We start from the raw sequence: 24,040 nt of genomic DNA, 5'->3' as shown, positions 1-24,040 counted from the left end.
AACCCAATAATGTTGTGTTCACTATAATTTTAGATAGTGAAGGTCCCTCCAAATTCAGTAATCCAAACTTCCATATCTAGATTTGCTTCCATTTATAGAATTATTTTCAAAAGTTAAAGAAGTGACAAAATAATTGCATAATTTAATTAACCAATTTTTATTCATGCTGATATTAGGATGGGATTAAAGGATCATAGTCCTTTTACAGATTATATTTATGTTATATTGCTACTTGCATATTGGGAATACAGTTGACTGATTTGATCACCCTAATTCCGTGATGGCGAACCTATGCCACACGTGCTGGAACTGGCATGCAGAAACATTTTTGCTGCACATGAGAGATCGCCTGGAAGAACCCCACTGCGCATGCTTACACGCCCCCTGCCAGCCAGCTTATTGTCGGGTATCTGCTGTGCATATGCGCGGGGGAGATGTATGTGTGGAAGATGCATGTGCATGCGCAGAGGCATGTGGTGTGCAGGGGGTTTGCGTGTGCTTGCACAGAAGTGTGAGGTGTGGAGGGGTTGTGTGCACATGGACAGGGGTGTGTGGGGGGAGTTGCATCAGCATTGCATCATGGGTACAGGCATGCATACACACTCTTGGCACGCAATGTAGAAAAGGTTAGCCATCACTGCCCTAAGCTGATTTTAATATTTATTTTGCATTGGCTTTGGGGCATTATTTATTTAATCATTACCTGCATAATAGTTACTAAGTTATAGTTTTCTGTCTCATCCTTCCTTCCTAATACTTCATGGCTCTTATTAGAAGTATGCTACTACATTAGGCTGCTAGGTCAAACATGACTTCCCGAATGTCAGTTAACTTTCTTGTCATTCAATCCTTTTCTGATTTCAGAGTTGAATTTCTTACCTCTTTAGCTTGCTATTCCTCAAGGGTCAGATTTTAGTCATTAACCTCCATCTGCTTCTCTCCACATTTTAGTTTTTGTAACACATGGTGAAACGGATGCAACCACTGCGTGCATTTTCCCTTTGGGAAATTAAAAGCATAATTGGGGGTTGTACTCTTTGCTATGGGAATCTGTCAGTTTCAGCCGTGTTCTCTTTTTATATCTGTAAAAATGATACTATACAATTCTTTAATGTTCTTTCAATCAAAGGAAACTTTATTCTGAATATCTCTTTGTGAGGGAAATTGAGAATCAACTTGCCATCGATTGCAACTAATTGTGTGTCTTAGATAAACAGATATTGCAAAAGCGACAGAAAAGTTATTTTAAAGGATGCTGGACATTCCAAATCTATCTATCTATCTATCTATCTATCTATCTATCTATCTATCTATCTATCTATCTATCTATCTATCTATCCATCCATCCACCCACCCACCCACCCATCCATCTCCTATGCTGCCTATCATAAGTGATTCTGAGTGGTTCACAAATAAAAAACAGAATTAAAATATAATTAAAACCAACTTAAAATTAAAAATGTAAAGGTTGAAAGGTTAAAGAGGCTGGGGGAGGGGGGTGTAGAGAGTCCTTAGGCCACCAACCCACGCACAGGATTGCATATATCTAAATTCTAAGGAGTAGATAAAAGATAAGCTTTTAAATGTAAGTGCATAGGCTTTTGGTTCCAGAATTTTAAAAGTAACTATCTTATTATTATCCAAGTGTGGAAATATTCTACGCTATTTGAAAATATGCAACTTTATTTTACATACTTGCTTCAACTGTCAGTGTCACATCTTCATACTCTTTCATCTCTGACAAGGTCACCCTTGTTGGCAATCTGAAAGAGCTATTTATCCTTGTGTTGCAGATCATGCTAGTTATCCTAAGATTGTAGAGGTCATCAGCACTATGACAGTCAGTCCTAAGACAAATAGTATCGATTAATGTTATCCTCAAGAGTGCTGACTTTTTTTAAACAATAGCAGCAACGACAAAGCACTTGTATGGGTAATCAACTATTGAATAGGCTAGCTGTGGATATTTGGGAAATATTATGCTATGAATTCCACTGCTTTTGAGGGAGTCTCCAAATTCTATCAGATTCCATTTTTTGAATTAAGTTTTCATTGTAGAAATGTTTGTCTGCAAGCAAGTGTAAATGGAATTTATCATTAAAGGACAGAATGACCTTCCTTCATTTATGTACCTTGAAAACAGCTTCTAAAGTATTGTCCTTTCTACACTCTTTCTTTTGCTGCTCTCCTTCTTTGCCCTCAAGGACATACCTTTTCTTATGTCCTCTAATACACAAGAGGTTCCTCATTTATCTTTAACATAAACCAGTTAAACAGTTTTTTTTTTGCTGAACACAACATTCATTGTAACTTTTGAGGAACTTAAATAAGGAATTTCCTGCCCGGTGAAGTTGTGTATCACTGGTTCCAAGTAGTTACAGAGTTTCTGCATCAGTATTTTTTGCATTTTGATTTATAGTTTTCTTTTCATCTGTTGAAGTCAAGATGGTGTTCAAGGTCTGTGCAGATGGCTTCTCAAGCACGCCTTATCAGATTCAAATCTGTTAAGCTTCAGCTGTTTTGTGACAGTGTGAGCTTTTCCCTGCCCTAGTAGTAAAGCATAAGATAAGAAAGTCATCTGATCTATTCTTTTTCCAGTTTACATTGTGCCTAGAATTAATATTTTGATAGTCTTTTTTGGAGGTTGATTCACTTTTAATACTGAAGTTGATATAAAGTTCTTTATTAATAGGATTCTATGGTTCAGAGCAATCTATATAGAAAGGGTTCCTAATCGATATTCAAGTGAGCATTATTATAATTAGAAATAGGTGGCATTTCCTAAAATTGCTTCAAATTATAATTTAAATTACTGTAAAACTTAAACATAATTTGTACATTAATATTTATTTGGACCATTAGTATTCTTCATCATCCAGAGTCACTTTTGATGAGATGGGCAACTATATAAATTAGATAAATAAATATTCAGAAAAAAATCTATTTATCAGTATATATAATTTTATCATGAAGTATATTTACTTAAAAAAAAAAATAAAAGGGTGAATTTATTATATTTTACAGGTTTTTAAAGGAATAAACCAATGCATTATACAATTTATTGTATATAAATTAAGGAAAACTATAGTTAAAATTATAACAATGAAGAAACCTAGTTCTGTTCAAATCAAGGAACTCTTATGTCATAAACCTGAGTGGTATTACTGTAGCTGCACCTTTGTCAGCTATCCAGAGACGTATTTGTGAGATGAGTGGCCATTTAAATAGATTTATATGAAATAAATACCTAAGGCTGCAGCTCATTTCTCCTCTCCCATCACTGTATTCTGATTCACAATTAGCTAATCTTACTTCTAGTTGATTTAATCTTATTTGACTGAAATTGAATGATATTTATAGGTTTCAGAAATAATGGTAAATGCGTATGCATATCATTTTATTTTGCTTAGGCTTCAAACAAAGCTGCTTAATTTAACTAAATTTCATTATGCACTTGCAGGTCCTGCATTTTATAATATCCTCAATTATAGAATTGCAGCACCCAGCCTTAAAGATGTTCTCATGGAGACAAAAAAGAAAGGAGCATTTGGATCTACAGTTCCTCGACTGTTATATTTAGTTAACAGGGAAGCTTTTGTTACACCTGGACCAGCTGATTATCAGGTAACATTTTTTTGTTCGTCTGACTTTGCTGTCATTGCTCTAATTTAGAAGAAGGTAATTCTCTTCATGAAGAATGGGTAGATCAACTACGATTTAACGATAGCCATATGAAAGTCCTACATTTAAAATCTTCACCCATCTGAATGCCAGATATTATTGCCTTCTTAGTTTTCTAATTTCTAATAAGAATTATTGATTATTAGGCCACTGATGTGGTCCAATGTGGGCTTTCTTCCTGTTCCACTACAAAGAAGCAGACACATATGAGGTGATAACCAGTTCTTCTGAGTCCCGTATAAACAGATGCAAATTTATTGTTTTGTTCTCATTGCCTTCTTTGGCAATGGTGGTGCAGTGGTTAGAATGCAGTATGGCAGGCTGCTAACTCTGCCTTCAGTCTTGAGTTCTATCCTGACTGCCTCAAAATTGACTCAGCATTTCATCTTTCTGAGGTTGGTAAAATGAGGAGATTGTTGGAGGCAATATGCTGACAATGTAAACCTCCCATAGATTGCCATAAAGCACTATGAGGCAGTATATAAGTCTAAATGCTATTGCTATTTAGGAATTCATTTATCTTATTTCCCAACTAATTATTTTCAAACTTATCTTTCTCTGTCCCCATTACCCTTCCTTTCTCTCCTCATCACAGATTTCTAAAAATCCCCACTTAATTCAGTGTAACTTATCTTGAAATTTTTGAGCAGTTTTTACATGAAGCTAGGGAAGTTTAATACTTATATATAGATATATCAGAAGCTAAATAAATCATTCTGTGATACTTTAACGATGAGTAAAGATATGTCTATAAAACCTTATGCTGCAAGGAACCCACAATTCTATATACATAGAAAGCAGTATCTATAGTTTGAAAACTCCTAACATTTGAACCCTAGAGAATCATATCCTTTTTCAAAAATGTGTTTATGGGTGGTATGGTTTGCCTTTCTTAAATTTTATATATATTTAGCACAGAAACCCTTATCTTTCACACACATATTCTCATATCATCAAACATATTAAGGATGACTACCTCAGTATCCATTAACATTCCCTGACAACTTAATTTAATAGAATTATAATCATGTGAAAGAGGAAATGAATACATATTACCAAATATATTAGTTGTAGAGACACTTTTATTCAGAATATTTCAGATAATACTTTCCCTTTAGATCCTAATCAAGCTGAAGAGCTAATATTATATTGTAGATAAATTTAGAAATGGGTCTCTTGATAGCAGAAATGAGAAGAGGGTAGGAAATACTGTGAAAATAGGAACAAAGGACATAAAATATTATGAGCCTGTCCTTAAAAATTATATTCCCCAAGCAGGTAAAATATCACATAAGGAATATCATATAATTATCAGAAATAATATTATACGTATTCATTCGTATATACATACACACACACACACAAACACATATGGTATTTAGGTTTCTTTGGGTATTTTCCCACGTCTTAATATTTGTCTTTTTATTAGAGCGATGTTTCAGCAGAATCTCATCTGCCATCCTCAGGCTTGTGTATTGGGTTCTTTTTAATCTTGTGTGTCAGGCTTTTTAATTTTGTGTGTCATGCCTTATGCTAAGATATAAATGAATACTAAGCAATTTTAATTTTATGTAGAAATCCTTCCTTTCATTCAGCCAAATGTAACTTAAATCAGAAGTAACTTACACACCTGGGTAGGAAGAAATGAATACATGTATCACAGTGGGTAACACATATCTTGCAGATGGGAGAAAATGCCAGAAATTTCTTTCTAAATCCTCTCATATACAATATGCTAGTTTTGATAGAATTAATCTGTATTGGGATTTTATAGGTTTTACTGAACAGTACAATATTTACACAGATGAATTTACAATAAAATCTAATTATTTGATAAACAATAAAGACTGCACTGGGATTATAAAGACAGATCTAGATTTCAAAGTATTGTTATGTATTAAAATTTCAGATGAAACAAGCTGTGGAAGAATCATGTAAGAAGAAAAAGGAATTATCTGTTTTTGTATCAGCTACTGAGAGAATTCCAGTAATCCACTCGGTAAGCTATCTTCAGACTGGATTTCTTCCCTTAATAGTGCAGGGAATAAAAATATGGAATAAGAGGTAAACTTGCAAGTCATGTGTTTCAAAAGTATGATTCCACTAAAGTCAATATTTATGGGAAACAGGAAATTTGTGCAAGTGTTTAATACACAATGAAGATAAAATGCTATTGAAATGTGAGCATATTTAAAATATACCAGTAGCCTATAAAATAATGTAGTCTTATGAACCTGCTAAACATGGAGTAGTTAAAATTATTGTGACATACACACCTAGCATATTTCTTCAGCTAAAAGCTGAAGTGTTAATTAGATAAACATCTGCCTTCATGGTGGTATATATTCAGGAGACAGGTGTTTAATTGAGGCTATTTAAGAAGGGTGTTAATTACACTTTGCATCTTAGTCCTTATCCTAACTTGGATTGAAAGGCAACAATTTATCTCTTGTGTATTTATTCAAACATGGAATTATAAAATGTAACTGATTACAGGTAGTCCTCAATTTATGACCACGAGCAGACTTTCCCGATTTCTTATTTAAGTCTCTTAATTGTCAGTATAGGGAAGGAGAGAGAAGAAAAAAAAAAGCCAAACCTTTCCCTTTTCACTTTCCTTCTCTGCTTCTGACTCTTCTTTGGGAGCGATGTTATTTTTTGTAAGTTTAAATTCCAGGGTACCTTAGTTGTTGCTTTTACAATTTAACCCAGTCAGCCCAAACTTTCACTTCTTATCTTCCTCCTGCACATTCTTTTCCAGTCGAGTTCTCCTTTGTGGTGGCCATTTCTGACTACCGCTACAACCGCCTTCGGGAAAGGGAGTAATGGCCAGCTGAGGAGGAGATATGCAGCTCTCCTCCCTGCTGGTGGTCTCCCCCCTCTTCACCACCTCTACAGGGTGGCTTAGCCCCAAAACCAGCCGGCTTGGGGCACTCCAGCAGTGAGCCAAGACAGAAACCGCGCACGATCACGGATTTCTGTCCATCGCCAAAGCCCTTCAAACCGGAAGTCCAAGAGTTTGTCATTTTTGTAAGTGATTTCAGTTTCAGCTCTCCAAGTTGTAAATTGTTTTATGTTGTCCCAAAGTAGAGGGTGGATTTTGCTGCTCAATTCCAGGTGTAGTGTTAGCAAATCTTTGTTTAACTGATCCAATTGGAATCTCTTTCTGTGGAGCTCATTTCTGAGTAGAGCCATTTCAGTTCTTTTCAGGATACGTTTAGTAGCTGCTGTGCTGTGATGAAATGTCAGTTTGAAGCAGGTTGGTGTTGCATTGTTGTCTCTGCAGCTGCGTGGGAATTTGAGGTCATATAGTATTCCTGCTTTTTTAACTTCCAGCTTCTCAGGTCTTGGTCTGGCTGTTTATTTCCTCCCCGTAGAGGTCTGATATTTGTTTTCTTAAGTTTTCATGGGTACTTACATGTATGGTATTCAGCTTTGTTCAGGTATTTTCCCATGTCATTATAGTTGTGCTTTTAAAGTTATAGCGATGTTTCGGCAGAATCTCATTTGCCATCATCAGGCTTCTGTATTGTGTATATACATATACATACATACATACATACATACATATTTGTTTTTGTAGATTTTCATGGGTACAGGTATGCAGGTTTTGGTGTGTTCGGGTCTTTTCCCATGTAAGTATATCTCATCTGCCATCATCAGGCTTCTGTATTGTGTTTGTCTGTGAATATATATATTCAGGAATATATATATATTCTTAAAAACTCAAGATTGATTTAAATTTATATCATGAATATCTTGCCTACCACTAGAATTTTGTATCTAATGAACAAATCTTTCATTTTTGTAGCTTTTTTTTTTTCAAATAATGCATTAAAAGGAAAAATAAGATACAAAAGATTAGGAAGGAGATTTATAATGAAAACTAAGTACTAGTTCCCACGCCCTCCGTTTTCTATTCTTTCATTTTTTTTCATTATTTAAAGCTCCCTAAGTAGTTTTTATGTTAAAACAATGTACACTAGATACCATAATATAGTGTGCACTAAAACAATATAAGGTATATGTTGTAATCTGAACAGTATTTTCATAGACAGTTCTGGGTATGGTTTTCAGGTACTTGATTAAAAATTAAAGACTAAAGTATATCAGAATACTGAAAATCAGTAGGGCCAGTATTTCTTATTGAAGAAAGGACATATACACTGAAATCCCATTTCCGTGTGCTTAAACTTCATTCACGTCATATTGTTGAAAAATAATATCCTTGCATTTACATTAATTAACAATATATATTAGTATCTGGCCTCATGTGATAAGTTTTGACTTATGATGTTTTAATGGACTATAATGAACATTGATGTGATGGTGCATATAATAACATGCCAAAAAAGTAATATGTTGCATCTGACCTCCTATATTTAATTAAAAATATAATTTAAAGGTGGTTTTTTTAAAACCTACTGTATAAAAACCATTAAAAACCCTGAATACAGGGTTTAGAAGCAAGCTGTATGTGCTGTCCACAAATTAATTACAGAAAATTGCTATGTAAAATTTTTAAGATGGCAGAATAGAGTGCAAGTCCAGGAGTAATTATAAGAGCAGGAAATTAATTTAACTATAATTTTGATGTATATTTACATTATTAATATTCATAGTACAGTGTTTAAGCATGCTATTTGGATTAGAGAAGTTATGTTCTTGGAAATGCCTTGAGGAGGGATAGCTTTTTTTCCTGCAATCCTCTAAAGAATAGAGCTTTATTATTACTGTTAATAGCAGAAAGATCCTGGCATTCCTCAGGCCATACCTTATTAATAAAGGCAAGGTGAGGAACAGAAATGTTGTAGTCCAATGGTTCTCAACCTTTTCTTCATCACACGGACCCCCTTTAAATACCATTTGTGGCCACCGACCATGGCCACGGACCCTCAAAACTTAACTCATAATTTAAATCATAACATTTTTTCAAGCCTTCATAGATCCCTTGTGATGACATCACGATTCCCCCCAGGCTTCCTTGAGAACCACTGTTGTAGCCAATTCCTTTAATTTTACAAGTACACTTATGTCCATGTCTAATTGGAATTGTGTACTTTATCAATTATCTATGTGTATTTATTTTTGATATGAGTCAACAACAACCTTATGGTCCATGATTAAAATGGTAAGAGAGTACTTTTTATCTGTTTTATCAGCTCTGCCAATGCAATCAGAACTATGCTTTTCTTTCTTTTAGAGGGTAACGTAGTGGAATTCTGTTCTTTCCCCAGAGTTGCATGTCTTGCATATTTATCTGAATTGGCTGCTCTCAATATTTCTAAAGTATTTCTATAATAATTTGAAATAATGGAGCAGGTTGGTTGAAGATTGGTTTGGTATTTGGATTCAAGAGCAAACTTGAATTTACGTATATCTTGGGGTTATTGTTTTATCTGCAATATTTTCTCTCTTTTGTTCCCTGAATAAAAGATTATATGCAGCTTGCTGAATGGAATACCATTCACATTCATCCACAGTTGTCATAGATTGAGCATCAGTTCACACAATTGGAAATGGGGAAATAATTTATACTGAGCACATGGTAACAAAATAGTATCTATATACGTATTTTTAAATCTTTTTCTACAATAGAGGAAGCTTCCACATTTACTAAATACACTCCACTGCACATTTCCCCCCAAACAGGTATCACCATTTCTTAATAAGCACTATACATGATAACTTGATAATAAGTTACTTAAACGACACTTTAATGAGAGCAATGCTATCTCTGCACACCCTTGATGAATGTGGGGATTATACGAAATGTTTGTTGTGGGTTCCAGTAGTTAGCCTAGTGAAATATTTCTAGATAACTAGAATTTTATTGATAAAATGTTTCTAGATAATTTTCATGCAAACAATAGTTCTGCTAATCTATAGAATGTGGTTTCACCAATTCAGACATAGGTTCATTGAATCTGGTCAAAAACATTTTTATTAATCAATTAAAATGCATTTATGGTCCAAGACAAAACATGTTAAAATTAGTATTTTTGCAAATGATATCCTTAATTGAATATCTTATAATTATTTATTTAATATATGATGACTAGATGATCAAAAATCTAGACGTTTGGTCTTTCACAATAGCTTACAATATTAACTGGTCAAATTGTGAAATGATTGTAAATCCAATTGTATTCACTAGTGGTATTTAACAAAACAATGTTTGTAAAATTAGATGTGGATGAAAACACCTAACATTGATCACATTTATAATCCTTTTATAACATATATTTTACTGTAAATTAATATTAAATATAGAGTGCTGAAAGCTAGGACAAGTAGATTTAAACATAGCTTTTACCCAAGGGCTGTGATCAGGTTAAATGCAGAGTTATGAATCTGTTGGTCTTAATATATATATATCCTGGTTGTATGGTTTTTAACTGTTATTTATTTTAATTTGTTTTACATTGTTATTTGTATATGTCTTTTGGTGTTGTTCAGTTGTATGTTGTGAAAGAGCACCTTATTTTGTTGTTCTCAGGTTCTGAGTACAATGACAATAAATTTATCTTAATCTTAATCTTAAATTAATGGAAGTAAGATTTATTTATATCAAACAAAATATAATAAGTTGCAAATTTCCTCTGAAGATTTTGAACCTCACTACATCAAGCAAATGTCTTTTCCTAAAGGCAAATATACTTATGAAGATCAGTGCAAGTAGTTGTTATAAGTATGTTTATTGATAGATGTGAACTGTTCAGTAATATTAATCTCTCTCATAATTGTATCTCTTCTTTCTTCAAATCTAGGCTTGGACGTCTTTTGAAGTTTTATAAAATAATGAACAAATACATACTATTTTTGTATTATAATGAGCTAATTAATTTTGGGCTGACTTTTAATTGTCACATTTAAGCAGCTTGAGATTTATCTGCAACCATATTAATTATTCATTCTTTGAGCAAACCACTGATTGTATTTTTTCTACTCATGTTTGTATTCCAATCACATCTGTTTAAAAACCATTTACTTTTTATCCTAATTCTTCCATTTTACTGTAACCACTTCTTAAGTTATCTTTTCTGCTTCACGTAACTTATTCTGACATGCCCAACTTTTACATAATAGTGGGTGGAAGCATACTCCTATACCTCGCTATTTTAAACACAGCTATGTCTTCGATATATTACTTTTCTAATTAGAAATATTTTGCTACTGTTTGAAGCAACTTCATCCATGCCCTCATTTGTTCTTTTTGCCTTATACTATTTGGTTGCAATTAGAAAATTTTATGGTCTTTTAATGCTTTTTTAGACAGGACTCATATTCTTCTTGCATTCATTCTATTTTGCTGTAGTTCACTTCTTTGTTTTTCTTCCATATCATTTTTTCCCCTAATATCCATGTTTGGTACTACCAAATAATGGTTTGTCCTATATTCAATTTGTCATTGCCCTGAATCCTTCACTAATCCTTTCAGCCTTTCATTATAAAAAAAATAATCTTCATGCTATTCAATCCATTCCTTTTCCATGTGCATGCCTGGAAAGACTATGATTCAATTATATATTTGAAACTGACTCTCCCCCTTTCCCAAAACAGACACTCAACAAATCATGACATTGATTCAGTTTCACATGTTTTTGATATCTGTTTCTGTCCCATCTCATTCTCATCCACTCATGTTGACTAGCACAATACATTTTTCTTCTGGTTCACATTAAGTTAGAATGCCCCCAAACTGTCTTCATTTCACCATTTTTCTCTATTCACTGGAGTATAACATACAACTTAAACCAACATAGATAGTATGTTATATATTTTTAAATGCATAGCCGCAGTGTGAGATAAGTGGCAAATAAATTTAATAATAACAATAAAAAATATATTGTACTCCTTTCATTAATAATCCAACATACCTAAATGCATACAGTAGATATTCATTAACACCATCTAAGAAGAATAAATTATCTTTATTTAGATTTCTTACACCTCCCTCCCTCCCTTAGTTTCACAGTCACACAGTTTATCTGTTTTCTCTTCCTCCCTCAAATTTATTCATTAATTCAAGTTCTAATCTATTTACTCACCTGACAGTCAAAGTTAAAACTTAAATAAATTATTAGGTATATAGTTGTTTAGATATATTTAAGGTTTATTTTATGCTGTAATGCCATATGCTAGTGGAGATAAAATTGAGATTCACAAGGCATTTAAAATTTCTTCTAGTAAATTATCTTTATTTGTAAAATACCTTTATTTACAATAACAATAATCAATAAATGGATAAAGAAAATGAATAGAAAAATAGCTTTCAGATAAACTAGATCAAATGTCTGTTTATATGCAAAATGCATGGTATCACTTTTTCGATTTATTTATTAGATTTGTTTGCCATCCATAATGCTTTGTGGGGGTTATCAATGTAGGCTAAGATGAGACAGGAAGAATTTTTATTTGGAAATTCTAAGAAAGTTTTTGTTGTAATATAGAGCTATTTGCATGTATATAAAGGCTAGTATTTTTTTCTATTTGATTTTGATTTGAAAAATAATATTTATTCACATTTAATTTGAAGGTTAATTACTTTCTTCCAGTTGTTTGCATGACAGGTGGATTACTTTGTCGAGTACTTTGTTGTCCCAAAGGTCTCTCCAAACTGTTAAATTGTAATGGTGAAGTTAACACAATGGTTTCACCTGATAACTTGTCTGGCAATCAACAACTTCTTTTGTATCATTAGATAGAGATTAACTTCTGGAATTCCCATGACCAAATATGTCCATTCGGAAATACAAATTTGGGTAGCAGGTAGTAGTAAATACTTTTACTAATCCTTATAGCTGATACAGTGCTGATGTTAATTGTTTCTACTCTATTTAAAATTTCAGAGGAAAGATCTGCTCCACAGATCTATCTGCACACTGTTTTTAAAACACACCTTGAGAGCAGTGAGAATATAGTTAAGAGACAGCTACAAAACTCAGCTATCTCATTAGTTGTAAATATCAACTTATCAAGTTTAACAAAAAAAACACTAAAGTGTACTCAGAAAGTTCCAGTTTACTCACCTATGGCTTCTATAACAGACAATGATTTGATGAAATTAGTTCACTTTTTTATGACTCAGTTTAATTTCATTCACTTTCAATTGTTTCTGAAAATGTAACAGTTTTATATGTTGTTCCCTATAAGAATATTTCAACTTTTGATTTAAATGTCAATTTGAAAGCAGGAATCATCGTTTTTGATCTTTATGCAAAAAAATTCAGCAACATTTACACTGAGGAATTGGCATGTGCCTCTAGCAACCAGCTGCTTAAGCTTTGTGCATCTTGCTATTTAGAAAGTCAATTTATTTTTGTAAAACTTATGCACTTATATAAACGAATTTGAGACTGCGGCAAAATGAGACACTCTAATCAATTCAAACTCAGCAGTTGGCAGTTATTAATTGCCATTTACACACATTTAAATGCAAGACTTGTGATTGCTTTGATTCATAAAATGTTGAAGATGCTTTTTAATGTGAAAAGAAATCCTGCATTCATTTGGAATTAATGAATGATGTTCATTACTTTTTAAAAACATGAAGTCAAATTTCTGAGGTATTCAGCAGACCAAGCAGCTCTGCTTATAAATATGACATAGTAGCCGTGTAGTTTGTAATTTATAATGGATTTATTGACTGCAGAAATGGGATGATTATTGAAACAGCTTCTATTAATGAGATATTAACGGATTATTTTCTGAAAGGGCATTTTAAAAAAGCATGTAGCTGCTTAATATATTTGCACTGAGAACTAAGTAATACAGCACCTTTCCTATTTACTTTACTGTTGGCCCAGAAGTTGGGGAAATGAAGGATGTTCTAAGTAAAGATTACATATTGGAATACAATGTTTTTATTTGCACAAAAGAATGTAAGAGAATAGCAGTGCCGTGGTAATTATTCACATGATAATGTCTCTGTGAGGGTGACATTCATAATATAAATTATTAGCCTAGAAATTTGTATATGACTTAATCAGAACTAAATGTGGATTTGTATATGTAAAGGAGAGTCAGTTTGGTGTAGTAGTTAAAGCACCAGATATTGGAAATTTTAGTCCCACTTTAGGCATGAAAACCATCTAATTGACTTTGGGTCAGCCGACTCCCTTAGTTCAATCCCCCTTACAGGATTGTTGTTGTGGAAAAAATAAGAGGAGGAAGGAATATTAGGTACATTTGTTGCCTTGAGTTATTTATTAAAAAGTGGGATACAAATAAATCTTAAACAGTATTTTTGCATATATCAATTACAGTTAAATGAGATGGCAAAAAATCTGAATCTTCTTTACGCTTGTCATCCAACTCTTCCCTCTTCAGCCATAATTGATAAATATAAAATGTTGTTATTTCTATTATTACTATACTACTATTATATTTATTAATTTTTATGACACCCCGTAAGGTGATTTTATAAGTAAAATGGTATTTATTTAGTTTTCCATGTTTCTTTTGCTTCATTTTAATTCAATATGTTTGTGAGGAAGAGACTAGAAGGAAAAAGATATAAGGACGAAGGGCTATGCCTATTGTTTTCCATATGCAATCAAGTGTATTGCCCGCTGAAATCTAATTGTACCATAACAATTACTTTGCATTATGTTATCCATGAGACACATGGTTTTCAGGGATGCTGCCCTGCAGGTAACCAAATGTGACATCTTATTTGTAAGATTGGGATCCATTGAATAAATGGAATTACTTCTTCTGTGCCAATTTCCTTGTTCTGCAACAGCATCCCTGCCTGAGTAGCTTGATTCACTTGTTTGCTGATGGAGTTTCTTGGGCCAATGTTCTTGGTTGTTCTTGGCCATCATGAACCTCTCCCAAATCACTGAAGGTTCAACACAGGGTGGGGAGCTTTGGATTGTGTGATAGTGGTGATATAATTTGGAGTTGATATGTTTCTGTTTATCTCTTGTTGTGAACAGTGTACTCGATGATTGCTTTGGAAGTGTCCCTACTTGTTCCACCAGCTGGGAGATGGGACATATTCCTTTGATCTGCCTCAGCTTCCTAATGAACTCTCAGCAGCCTAGATGCCATGGAACCTGGTATCTTTCTGCCTGTTCCTGGGGAATAGATGGAATGGTGCTGAATTGATGATCTCTTTTGTCCGGGGCTAGTTCCAGTCAATATTTATGGGGGGAAAGGGAGAGGTGGAAAGAGATTTCCCGTTTATGTCCTTGCATTGTGGGGTGCACATCTATGTTTGGAGTTCTCCTCCCTCCTATATGAGCCTAGTTAGTAAGATCATCCATAGGCAAAGGGCTAGATATCATCAGTAATCCTAACAGTACTCAGCCAGCCATCTCAAACATGGGCCTTCCAAATGAAGTTGTCAGGTTTTTTCCTCAGTGTCTGGATGTTAGAGGATCCGAAGAAGGAAAACAGGTTCAGAATGAATGAGTGGTTGTGGACTGTGGGATCTCAGGTTGGGGACTTTCCATCTTTCATCCTGAAGGGGTTGCATTGCAATTTGGGGATTGTCTGACTCGCAACTCCTACCATAAGAACAGGTGGTAGCCAGAGCTCCGAGCTCCACTTGTGCCTCATTTAATGTGTTCCTCAATTGTTAGGCCTTGCTCATAGTTACTCATACCTTATTCATCTTATGTGCAGATTACTGCAGTGTATTCTTCATGGGGCTGTCCTTGGTGACTATTTGGGACTTCAGAGAGTTATTTAGTGCAGGGTTATCAGTTTTGTGTTCTTTTATAAATGCAATTCAGAAGTGATCTTTCTTTTTTATAGGTGAATCGCTCTCCCGGGAGATCTATATTCCTATGAGAAAAAACATGCATCAAACAGCAATTATTTAAGGCAAATAAATGATAAAAATTAAGGCAAGCCCTGCTCTGCTAGATGGTGATTATTGGTTAGTTTTCCTACCGGTCATCATCTTTTCACCTCCGCATGAATGACAGAATCTTGCACCCACATTGGAGTACAATTAACTATGACATCTAGAATTAGGCAGGGAAAGTGTGACCACTTAATAGTTTTTGTGTATTGTTATTGACTAGTCTGAATTATATACTGCTTGGTTTTTCTTAAAGAAAGCTTAAAAATGGGACTTGCTTAGAAATGCTGACAAGACTTTTAATGTCATTATTTGAAAAACATAATGATTGAGTATGATCGCTATAAATAGATGAAGCATTTTAGTCATTTGCCATTGAAAGTCATTTAATAATTCCATGCTGAGTCCCTTTCAACAAATTTAATGAAAACCAGCATGATATTCTGACAGCTTCTATTGGATTTTTCTGCCATTTTTGTGTGCTCTGTTGCATGAGTGATTAATATAGCCTCTATTAAACTAGCATGAAAGGCTCTCCATCTTTCTTGTATCTCCCAAACTGACAGACCTTTTAGAGATTTTGTCCTCCAATTCCAAAAGGTGTATCCTTTTAATCCCCCCGCCCCCCAATTGCCTGGGAAATGACATTGGTAAATAAGAATTTTTGAACTCTCTTCCTTACCTCTTCTAATAACAGGGCAATTTTTTGGGAGACTATCTGAGCAATGAGTATTGATTTTCAACTTACTGTGAAATTGTTTTAATCAGAGAAGACCATTCTGAAATCCCCTTGATGAGCATGAGAGTAGCAGAGCTCTACATCATGTCATAATTTATTGATCTCCTTGGGTATGTGTAAGTGGCATTTTAAGCTGGATTACTCCCACATTGAAATAGTTTTGTTGTTGTTGTTTGCTTTTACTTCTCCATACTGTTTATTATTACAATTGATATCAAACAAGTTATGTTTAATAAATCAACAAATATATGTTGACTTGTACAGAATGTAAGATTATCGCATGTGTTTTTATTCTTGATGTTACTTTTTGTGCCTCTCAGCCTTTACACCAGGACACAGCACTAAATCTTAGCTCTCAAGGTACTTCACCTCTTATTCAGCAATTGGTCTAACTTGTCAGAAGGCTTTTAAACATGACTTAACTAGATTAGAATCTTTATTGAAGACAAGAATGAAACCATGCAGACACCAAAGGATTTGACTTCTACAGTATAAGAGAATCAGAGTTTTAGATAAGTTTTGACTTAATGGATACTGGATGGTTCTCTTGATTTCTTGGGAGGCAGCTGATCTATATTTATGTAATGGCTCTCTGGAGCCCAGGGATTACTGGTTATTGCTTTGTGAGACTCAGTCTTTACATCACCTCTGAAAAACCATTTGAGAGAATAGAGGGCCCATTGAGTAACATGCCAATGGAGCAGAAGAGCTATAATATAATGGGAGATTGGATGCCGTTGATGCAGATACTGAAGTGACTGCGTTTTTGGGTACTTTGAATCCCAAGGATTCAGATATGGATTGATGGTTTCCATCTCCAATTTCCCACCAAAATTATTTTGCAAAGTTTATTTTCACTTTTCTTGAAATTCTGCAGCATAGTTTACCTCAGGTGGAATTTTGTGAAATCATTAGGCATGTGTTCTTATTAAAAAACCCTTTAGCTTGCTTTTAATCCCTTTTGGTGTGGCAAATGCACTTTTCTGCCTTACAACTCTATACATTGTAGTAGGTGTTATTAGTACTTCACAGTAAATATTATGATAGAAAGTAAACTAAAAAGTAGTAAGAAATTCTGATTTTTGTAATCTTTGCAATAGAGAGGACCAATGTAAAATAGTGACTGAGGTATTGAACAAGGACTACAGAGTCCAGGTTCAAGACCCAATTTGATTACAGCAGATCTCACTCTGTCAGTGAAGATTTGAAGATTCAGATGTTCTTAATTCAGAAGATATTTGTTGTAGGATTAATATTGAGGAAGACTCTCATTTATACTACTCTCAGAGAGAACCATGGATATAATAATGTCAATGTTATAGGATTCCAGAGATCATTGTTGGCCAACCTACGGATAACATGTAGTCCTTAAGTTTTTCTTGTAGCCTAAAACAGCTTGTGGGAAGGCTTGCCCACTTTTCCACAGTGTTTAGAGGATTGGCCTGTTGAGCTGCGAGGAATAAATTGCTAGTAGCAGTGAGGAACCAGTGACCCTTATATATTGTTATAAAAGATAAAGCCACTTGTACTGGAAACCAAGTTTTCAGGAGAGCAATCTCTGAAAGGAAAGCTCCTCTCCTCTCTAAGTGACCCTTTAGTTGATGTGTGGCCTGTTGTTTCATTTGCACCTTCACATTTTGGCCTTCCTATGTGCATTATGCAGACCCATCCATTGTGTGTCATTGCTTCTATCTCCTCAGGCCTCCTCAAAATCTCGCCAAGTTAAACTCAGCCCTTGTATATTAAAATGCAGGTGAGTTGCTCAGATAAACGTTGACGGCGCTATATCAGTCTTTATTTCTAGTTCATCAAGTATTTTCCTTTCCCCCTGTGATAGACAGAACTATATTGTACACATTCAATAGGGATGTCCTTTGGGTGAAATAAATGCTAACTTGTCCATTAATAAGCAATTGTTCCCATAGTTGCTTATAATGATGGATGTGTTGCACCGACCTCTGACTACTGATTTAAGGAGCATTGACTGGCATCAGGGGAAATCCCTGGTTGTTCCAGAGTTCAGGCAACATAAATCAAAACAGTCAGATGTCATTAAATGATCCCAATACCAAGAAGTTTAGCTGTAGGCAACAATGAATGGTTCTGCTGAGGCCACTATTATATATCCCAAGGAGTTGTCATCTGACAGCTTTTACTGTTTGTGCCTTGCTTTTTGATAAATTGTTGGCTCTTGATAAAAACTAATTTTCAGATATTTCATGAGAAGGTTCTTTTCCTGCAGCTGCTCCCACCAAGCTCAGTCATGCAAGTTTAGGAATAGAACATTGCTATTCAAATGTGGGGCTGTCTGTACGGTAGTGTCTTTGGGCTCTTTTATAGTTGTGAAGGGAAAATTCACAGTGACAGTAGTCTGTGCTTTTTGGACAGTGCTGTATGGAACTGAAAAACAGTGTTTCGTGCCAGAAGAGGGGGTTTGGCAGTGGAGGAGGGAGACATTTCTATTACGGAGAACAGAGAAGTTTGGGAAGGGGGCAGGTTCATTTTTTTTTGACAACAAGCATCAATATGGGTGGAGAATCTCACTACGCTGTAGTCTTATCTGTCCTGGAATATAAATTTGTCCAATTTGTAAGGTTTGGATTATATTTATGAATAGATCATTCTTTCTCACAGCATTTTTCCTCTTCTGGGAATACAAGAAAAGAGAAACAGAGATTATTCAAGAAAAGCTAAGCTTTTCGAAGTTCTTGTATCGTTATTTTTGATTTATCCTGTAGTCTTTTTTCGTACAGAACTGAGGGTATTGGGATCAGTGTCAGCCACGTCATTTTATGGCAGTATATACTCATATGTTATTCTGGTCCATTGATTTTGTTCTGACAATAGTTTAAAAATGTATCTCAGAAATCTTCATGTTTTACTGTGCAGGACTTTTGGGCAGATGTTCGATATGCTTTTTTTTTTTTACATATCTTTCAGAAGTACCCCTGATTTACATAGGCAGCAAATACTAATGCACATGGTTTAAATGCAACTTTTTTTTAGTTGTGTAGAGGCAGGGTGCCAAATATGTAGTACTTATCCCGGTTGTGAATGGGGCTATAGTATCCCAAACTGAGCAGGTGTGTAGTTTGGAGGTTCTTCTGAATAGGATTCTCTCTTAGATCCTTGACTGAGATATTAGTCAGGAACCATTTTTGTGTCCACTGTGGTTGAGACAGTGACTGCATTTCTTTTTGGGGGAAAATGCCTTAAAACTGTAGTTTTGCACTGGTAACTTCTAGGGTTAGTTAAAAAAAATGTTTCAGAGTTAACTAATTTGGAAATCACAACTGTCAGCAGTTAGGTTGCTCTGAAACTGTTTCTTAACCTCAACCACTTTTAAGTTGTGTGGCCTCCCACTCCCAGATTTCCCCAGCCAGCATCTTAAAGTGGCTGAAGTTAAGAGGTACAATTCTGGAAGAACACAGCATCCCTATTTTGCCTGTGCTAAAAGGATTGCAGAGTCTGCCAATTTGCTTCTGAGTGAATCATGGGTGTGCAGTGATTTGATCTGAAGGAAAAAAAGGTAATTCAGAACATTGAAAATAGAAGGGCTTTTTTCTGGCAATTTGGTAAGCAGTCTTGCTTTTTCTTAGAATCCCGCAGCGACAAATTCACCTGTCTTTCACATGTACGTGAGTTCAAGTGACCTCCAATATATTAAGAAGGGTGGGGAATGGGTTGGATTTATAAGAAGTTATTCTGAAAAGGAGCCACTCAGTTGGGTTCTTTCATTCCAGGTGGGGAAGGAAAGCAGACAAATTGTGATTTAAATAATGATTTAAAAATTCAAGACCTGACACGTAGATTCAATTTTTGTAACAAAGAATTCAGTATTCATGTTCAGTGGAATCATTTTCTTTGCCATGTTAGTAATAGAAATCACATGCCTAATTGTGCAAATGTTTGGGTTTTCATTGTTCCATTCTTTGCTAATTACCCCTGCCAATTGTCACATGTTTAAGCAATACTTAACATAAATTGAATTAGAATATGTGAACCCATCATCATATTTCTCATCTTTTTCTACCTCCACTGCCCTTCACAAATTCCCTGGAAGTTACATATATTAGAATATGAAGCGAGTTTCTTTATCCCATCAGAAATCACATTAACATTCCTTATATGCATTTTTCGTATCTTACAAATGTACTGTACAGCTAGTCCTCACTAATCACAATTGGGACTGGTAACTTGGTCATTAAACGGAAAATCACATGACTGCAATGGGCTTATGGACTTTGCCTTTGGTTTTTAAGTGAAGTGATGCAGATGCTAAGTGAAAAATTATGTAACTACAATATAATTTTTCTTCCACTTTGTGGAAGATCATGTGACTGTGGGATATTGTTATAAATGTGAGAATTAGTTGCAAAGTTATTCTTTAGTACTGTTGCAGCTTTGAATGGTTGCTACACGAGGCAATTGGTAAACAAAGTTTTTTTTATTTGCTCTGTTTTTCTATATTCATAGAGGTATAATATTGGAAAACATTAATTACTGTAATAATTCCTGTGCTCTTTTAAGTGAAATAGTCCATTGCATTTATTTTGTTGCATGCATAAGCCAAACTTTTCTGGCAGTCTGAAACACCATAAAATATTAACTGTTTAGATAATCCCAACATTTCATACACAGTATTATTTTGTTATTCCAAAAGGAGATATTTTACAAAGATTAAGTAGGCAGAATATGCTTGCCTTTGTTTATCCAGTTGAAACTTTAAAAAAAAGTGAGTTGTTTGGGATTTTGTATCTTAAAATAATAAAGGAAGTTATTTATTTGACAAAAAGGTGCAATCAATCAATTAATACTCTTATTTTCTCTGGAAGGGATAGCCAAGATAGAATATGTCTGCTAAAATTACATTTTGAGAGTTTCCTTCGTGGATTTATTTTCTTTACTAGAAGAGGCATTGCTAGGAAAATCAGAACAATATTTAATTTCTTTCCTAGTAAAGATTAATTGTCCTAAAATCTTTAGACAATAATTAAATCTGAAGGCTCCCTTGAATATCAGTATCTCACACAATGTCATAAATTATTTTCCTAAATCTCATAAATTGGTAGTATCATTTTAGGACTTTTCTTGATTGGGAGACAAACGCTGTATGAGCAGATCTTGTGCCCGATTTTTCTGCAAAACCTGTGAAATGGCATTTATAGTGGCCCCACAGGATTGTAGGTAGAAAGAAAAGTTAAGATCCTAGATATTGATAAATATTTAATGAATATACCTGTATACCTGGGCTAAAAATGGGAGATTTAAAAAAGTAACTAAAATGGGGAATATTTATAAAAATTGGAAAGACAGAAAGAAACAGCAGAAAAGTAAAAGGGGGAAGGAAAAAATATACATATGTAGAGGGATATAAATCAGAGAGAGAAAAGATTTGGGGAAAAAAAAGGAAGAGGGGTAATGAGGAACAGGAAAGAAAGAAATTTGGGGATTATAAAATAAAGGAAAAAATTTCTTTACCTACAATACATCTGGACAATGGTTAATGAATTAAGAGGGGATTCCGCATTGATATGAGGGGTAATAATAATATACTTTGCAATTACAAATTATAAAATATAGTTTATTGAGAGGAGGAAGGAGCACTGATATCTTTTTAGAAGATGAATGCATTTTCTTATTTTTATTGTTACAAGAAAGGTTAATGTTTATTATATATATTGAAATAATTGAAATGAATTGTGAGGAGGGTTAAAAATGAGATTAATATCAGTGACCAAGCAAAATGGATTAATTGTTTCTTTTTTATTTTTTTTTATTTTTTTGATACCGTAAATAAAATTTTATGGAAGTAAAGGGAGAAAATACATTGCGGAATCTGACTGAAAAGTACAATATAAAGTAGCTTATTTTTCTAGGGATTGATTATTACTATAACTAAATAGATGTTTAATTGGGAATTACAGATGAGGGAATTAAGGCATATTTAAACCACTGAGGTAACACCCCAACTAGTAAAAGGGGAGGGGAAATTTATGTTTTGTTTTATGTGAAAAACTTGTATTAATCTAGACTTTATGAAAAGAATATACGATGGAATTGCAAATTTGACAAGATAAAAAAGAATTAAAAGGGAATAACTATGAAGATATGGAAACTATTAGTGATTTAAATGAGAAAAGAATACTTTGGAAAAGGCAACGTTTAAAAGAAACGTTAAGGCTTAAGAAATACATTTGAAATAAATTGAAATGAATTGAGAAGATGTTTAGAATGAGAGTAATATTAATGAATAGCACTAACTTGCCTGTTCCTTTTCTTAGTTGAGAGGTAAAATGAGAAAAGAGTACTTTGGAAAAGGCCACGCTTAAAAGAAATGTAATGTTTAAGATGTTGTGTTGGAAAAATTGAATAAAACTTGTTTAAAAAAGAATTCTTTGTAAGAAACATATAGAAACTCTCTCTCTACATGCCGCCTTTCTGGTATTACTTTCTCAGGAAGTCATAATTAAGAGAAGATGTGTTCCTTGTTTTGCAGGTTATATGGTGCAGTGAATAAGCAATGTAGCTTTAGCTTTTTAAGACTGTAAAATGCATAGCTGATTAGTGAGACAAACTGGCAGTCATTACGGTTGATTTTCCAGGCATGACAATAACCTGGTAGATGAAAAGCAGCTGTTCATTTTACAATAGATATAAAATATTTAATTTTACTTTTTGCTTTTTAATAAGATTTTTCTTGTATGATTGATGGTTGTATTTTTAACCATTCTACTGTGCTTAGAACATATTGAGGCAATAATTTAACAGTTATAAATCTACTTGTTGCAACTTCACAACGTTAATTGCAATATGACTACTATAAGAGTCATATTATCAATAGATTCATTAAAACAGACATATTTTTTCCCCATGGAAACTTGAAAAAAGGAGCTGTTTTAAAGAACAGAAGTACTATGCTCACACTTGTGCAAGTGAGAATTCCTTCTTTCCAGTGGTGGGATTCAAATAATTTAACAAACGGTTCTCTGCCCAAATGACTGGTTGGGTAGGCGCGGCCTGGTGGGCATGTGACTGGAGGCATGGCCAACTCGACATCACTCATCATACCCAGCCCTGCCTCCCGGCCACTCTCCCTTTCCCCAGGCCTTGGGCCTATATGCAACACCTCCAAAAATGAAAGGGTTAACCAACCCCAGTTTCCTGGTGCAAATGCCATCCCCCAATGAAAGATTGGGGAGAGACAAGCAAAGCATTCTGCTCCCATCACCAAGGAAAGTAAGACATTGGAGGCTGGACTTAATAAAAAGCAATATATTGCGTCATAACAGTCATTTCACAGCTGAAGTGACAGAGGCAATAAATCCTATTGACTCCTCAGAAGCAATTTACAATTAAAGCCCATTTGCACCCCCCAAATAATAAATAAATAGCAGAAGGAGAAGGATTGACAATATTTCTGTGCAGGCAATTCTGAAACAGTCTAAGCTAAAGCTGGATAAATGCCTTCCCTCCCTCCCTCCCTCCCTAGTCCTTCCTTCCTTCCTTCCTTCCTTCCTTCCTTCCTTCCTTCCTTCCTTCCTTCCTTCCTTCCTTCCTTCCTTCCTTCATCTTTCGGCCATTTCCAGGCCATTTTTGGGGCTGTTTTAGCTGTTTTTGAGCCATTTTCTGGGCCATTTTTGACTTGTTTTTTGGATGGTTTGGGGCCATTTGGGGGGCCGTTTTTGGCCATTTTCAGGCCATTCACTCCCAAAACTGGAGGAAATGGCTCAAAAAATGGTTTGAAAATGGCTGAAAAATGGCCCAGAAATGGCCTGGAAAATGGCTTGAAAAATAGCCCCAAA

General features: G+C 34.5%; 1 protein-coding gene across 2 annotated transcripts in view; it reads left to right on the top strand.

Annotated features, from left to right (window-relative positions):
* Positions 1–24,040, top strand: part of STPG2 (sperm tail PG-rich repeat containing 2) — a 182,090-nt gene that overhangs the window by 50,985 nt on the left and 107,065 nt on the right. For both annotated transcript variants that reach the window (XM_087935920.1, XM_026697821.2), the window contains 2 exons: positions 3,461–3,624; positions 5,591–5,680. In XM_087935920.1, coding sequence (XP_087792046.1) covers positions 3,461–3,624; positions 5,591–5,680 — 254 coding nt within the window. The remainder of the gene's footprint in view (positions 1–3,460; positions 3,625–5,590; positions 5,681–24,040) is intronic.

Source organism: Pseudonaja textilis, chromosome 6, assembly GCF_049901715.1.
Source record: "Pseudonaja textilis isolate UNSWEBS1 chromosome 6, rPseTex1.2, whole genome shotgun sequence".
Classification (NCBI taxonomy): Eukaryota; Metazoa; Chordata; class Lepidosauria; order Squamata; family Elapidae; genus Pseudonaja; species Pseudonaja textilis.
The sequence above is the reverse complement of the archived record's forward strand: the minus strand, read 5'-3'. Positions and strand labels throughout refer to the sequence as shown.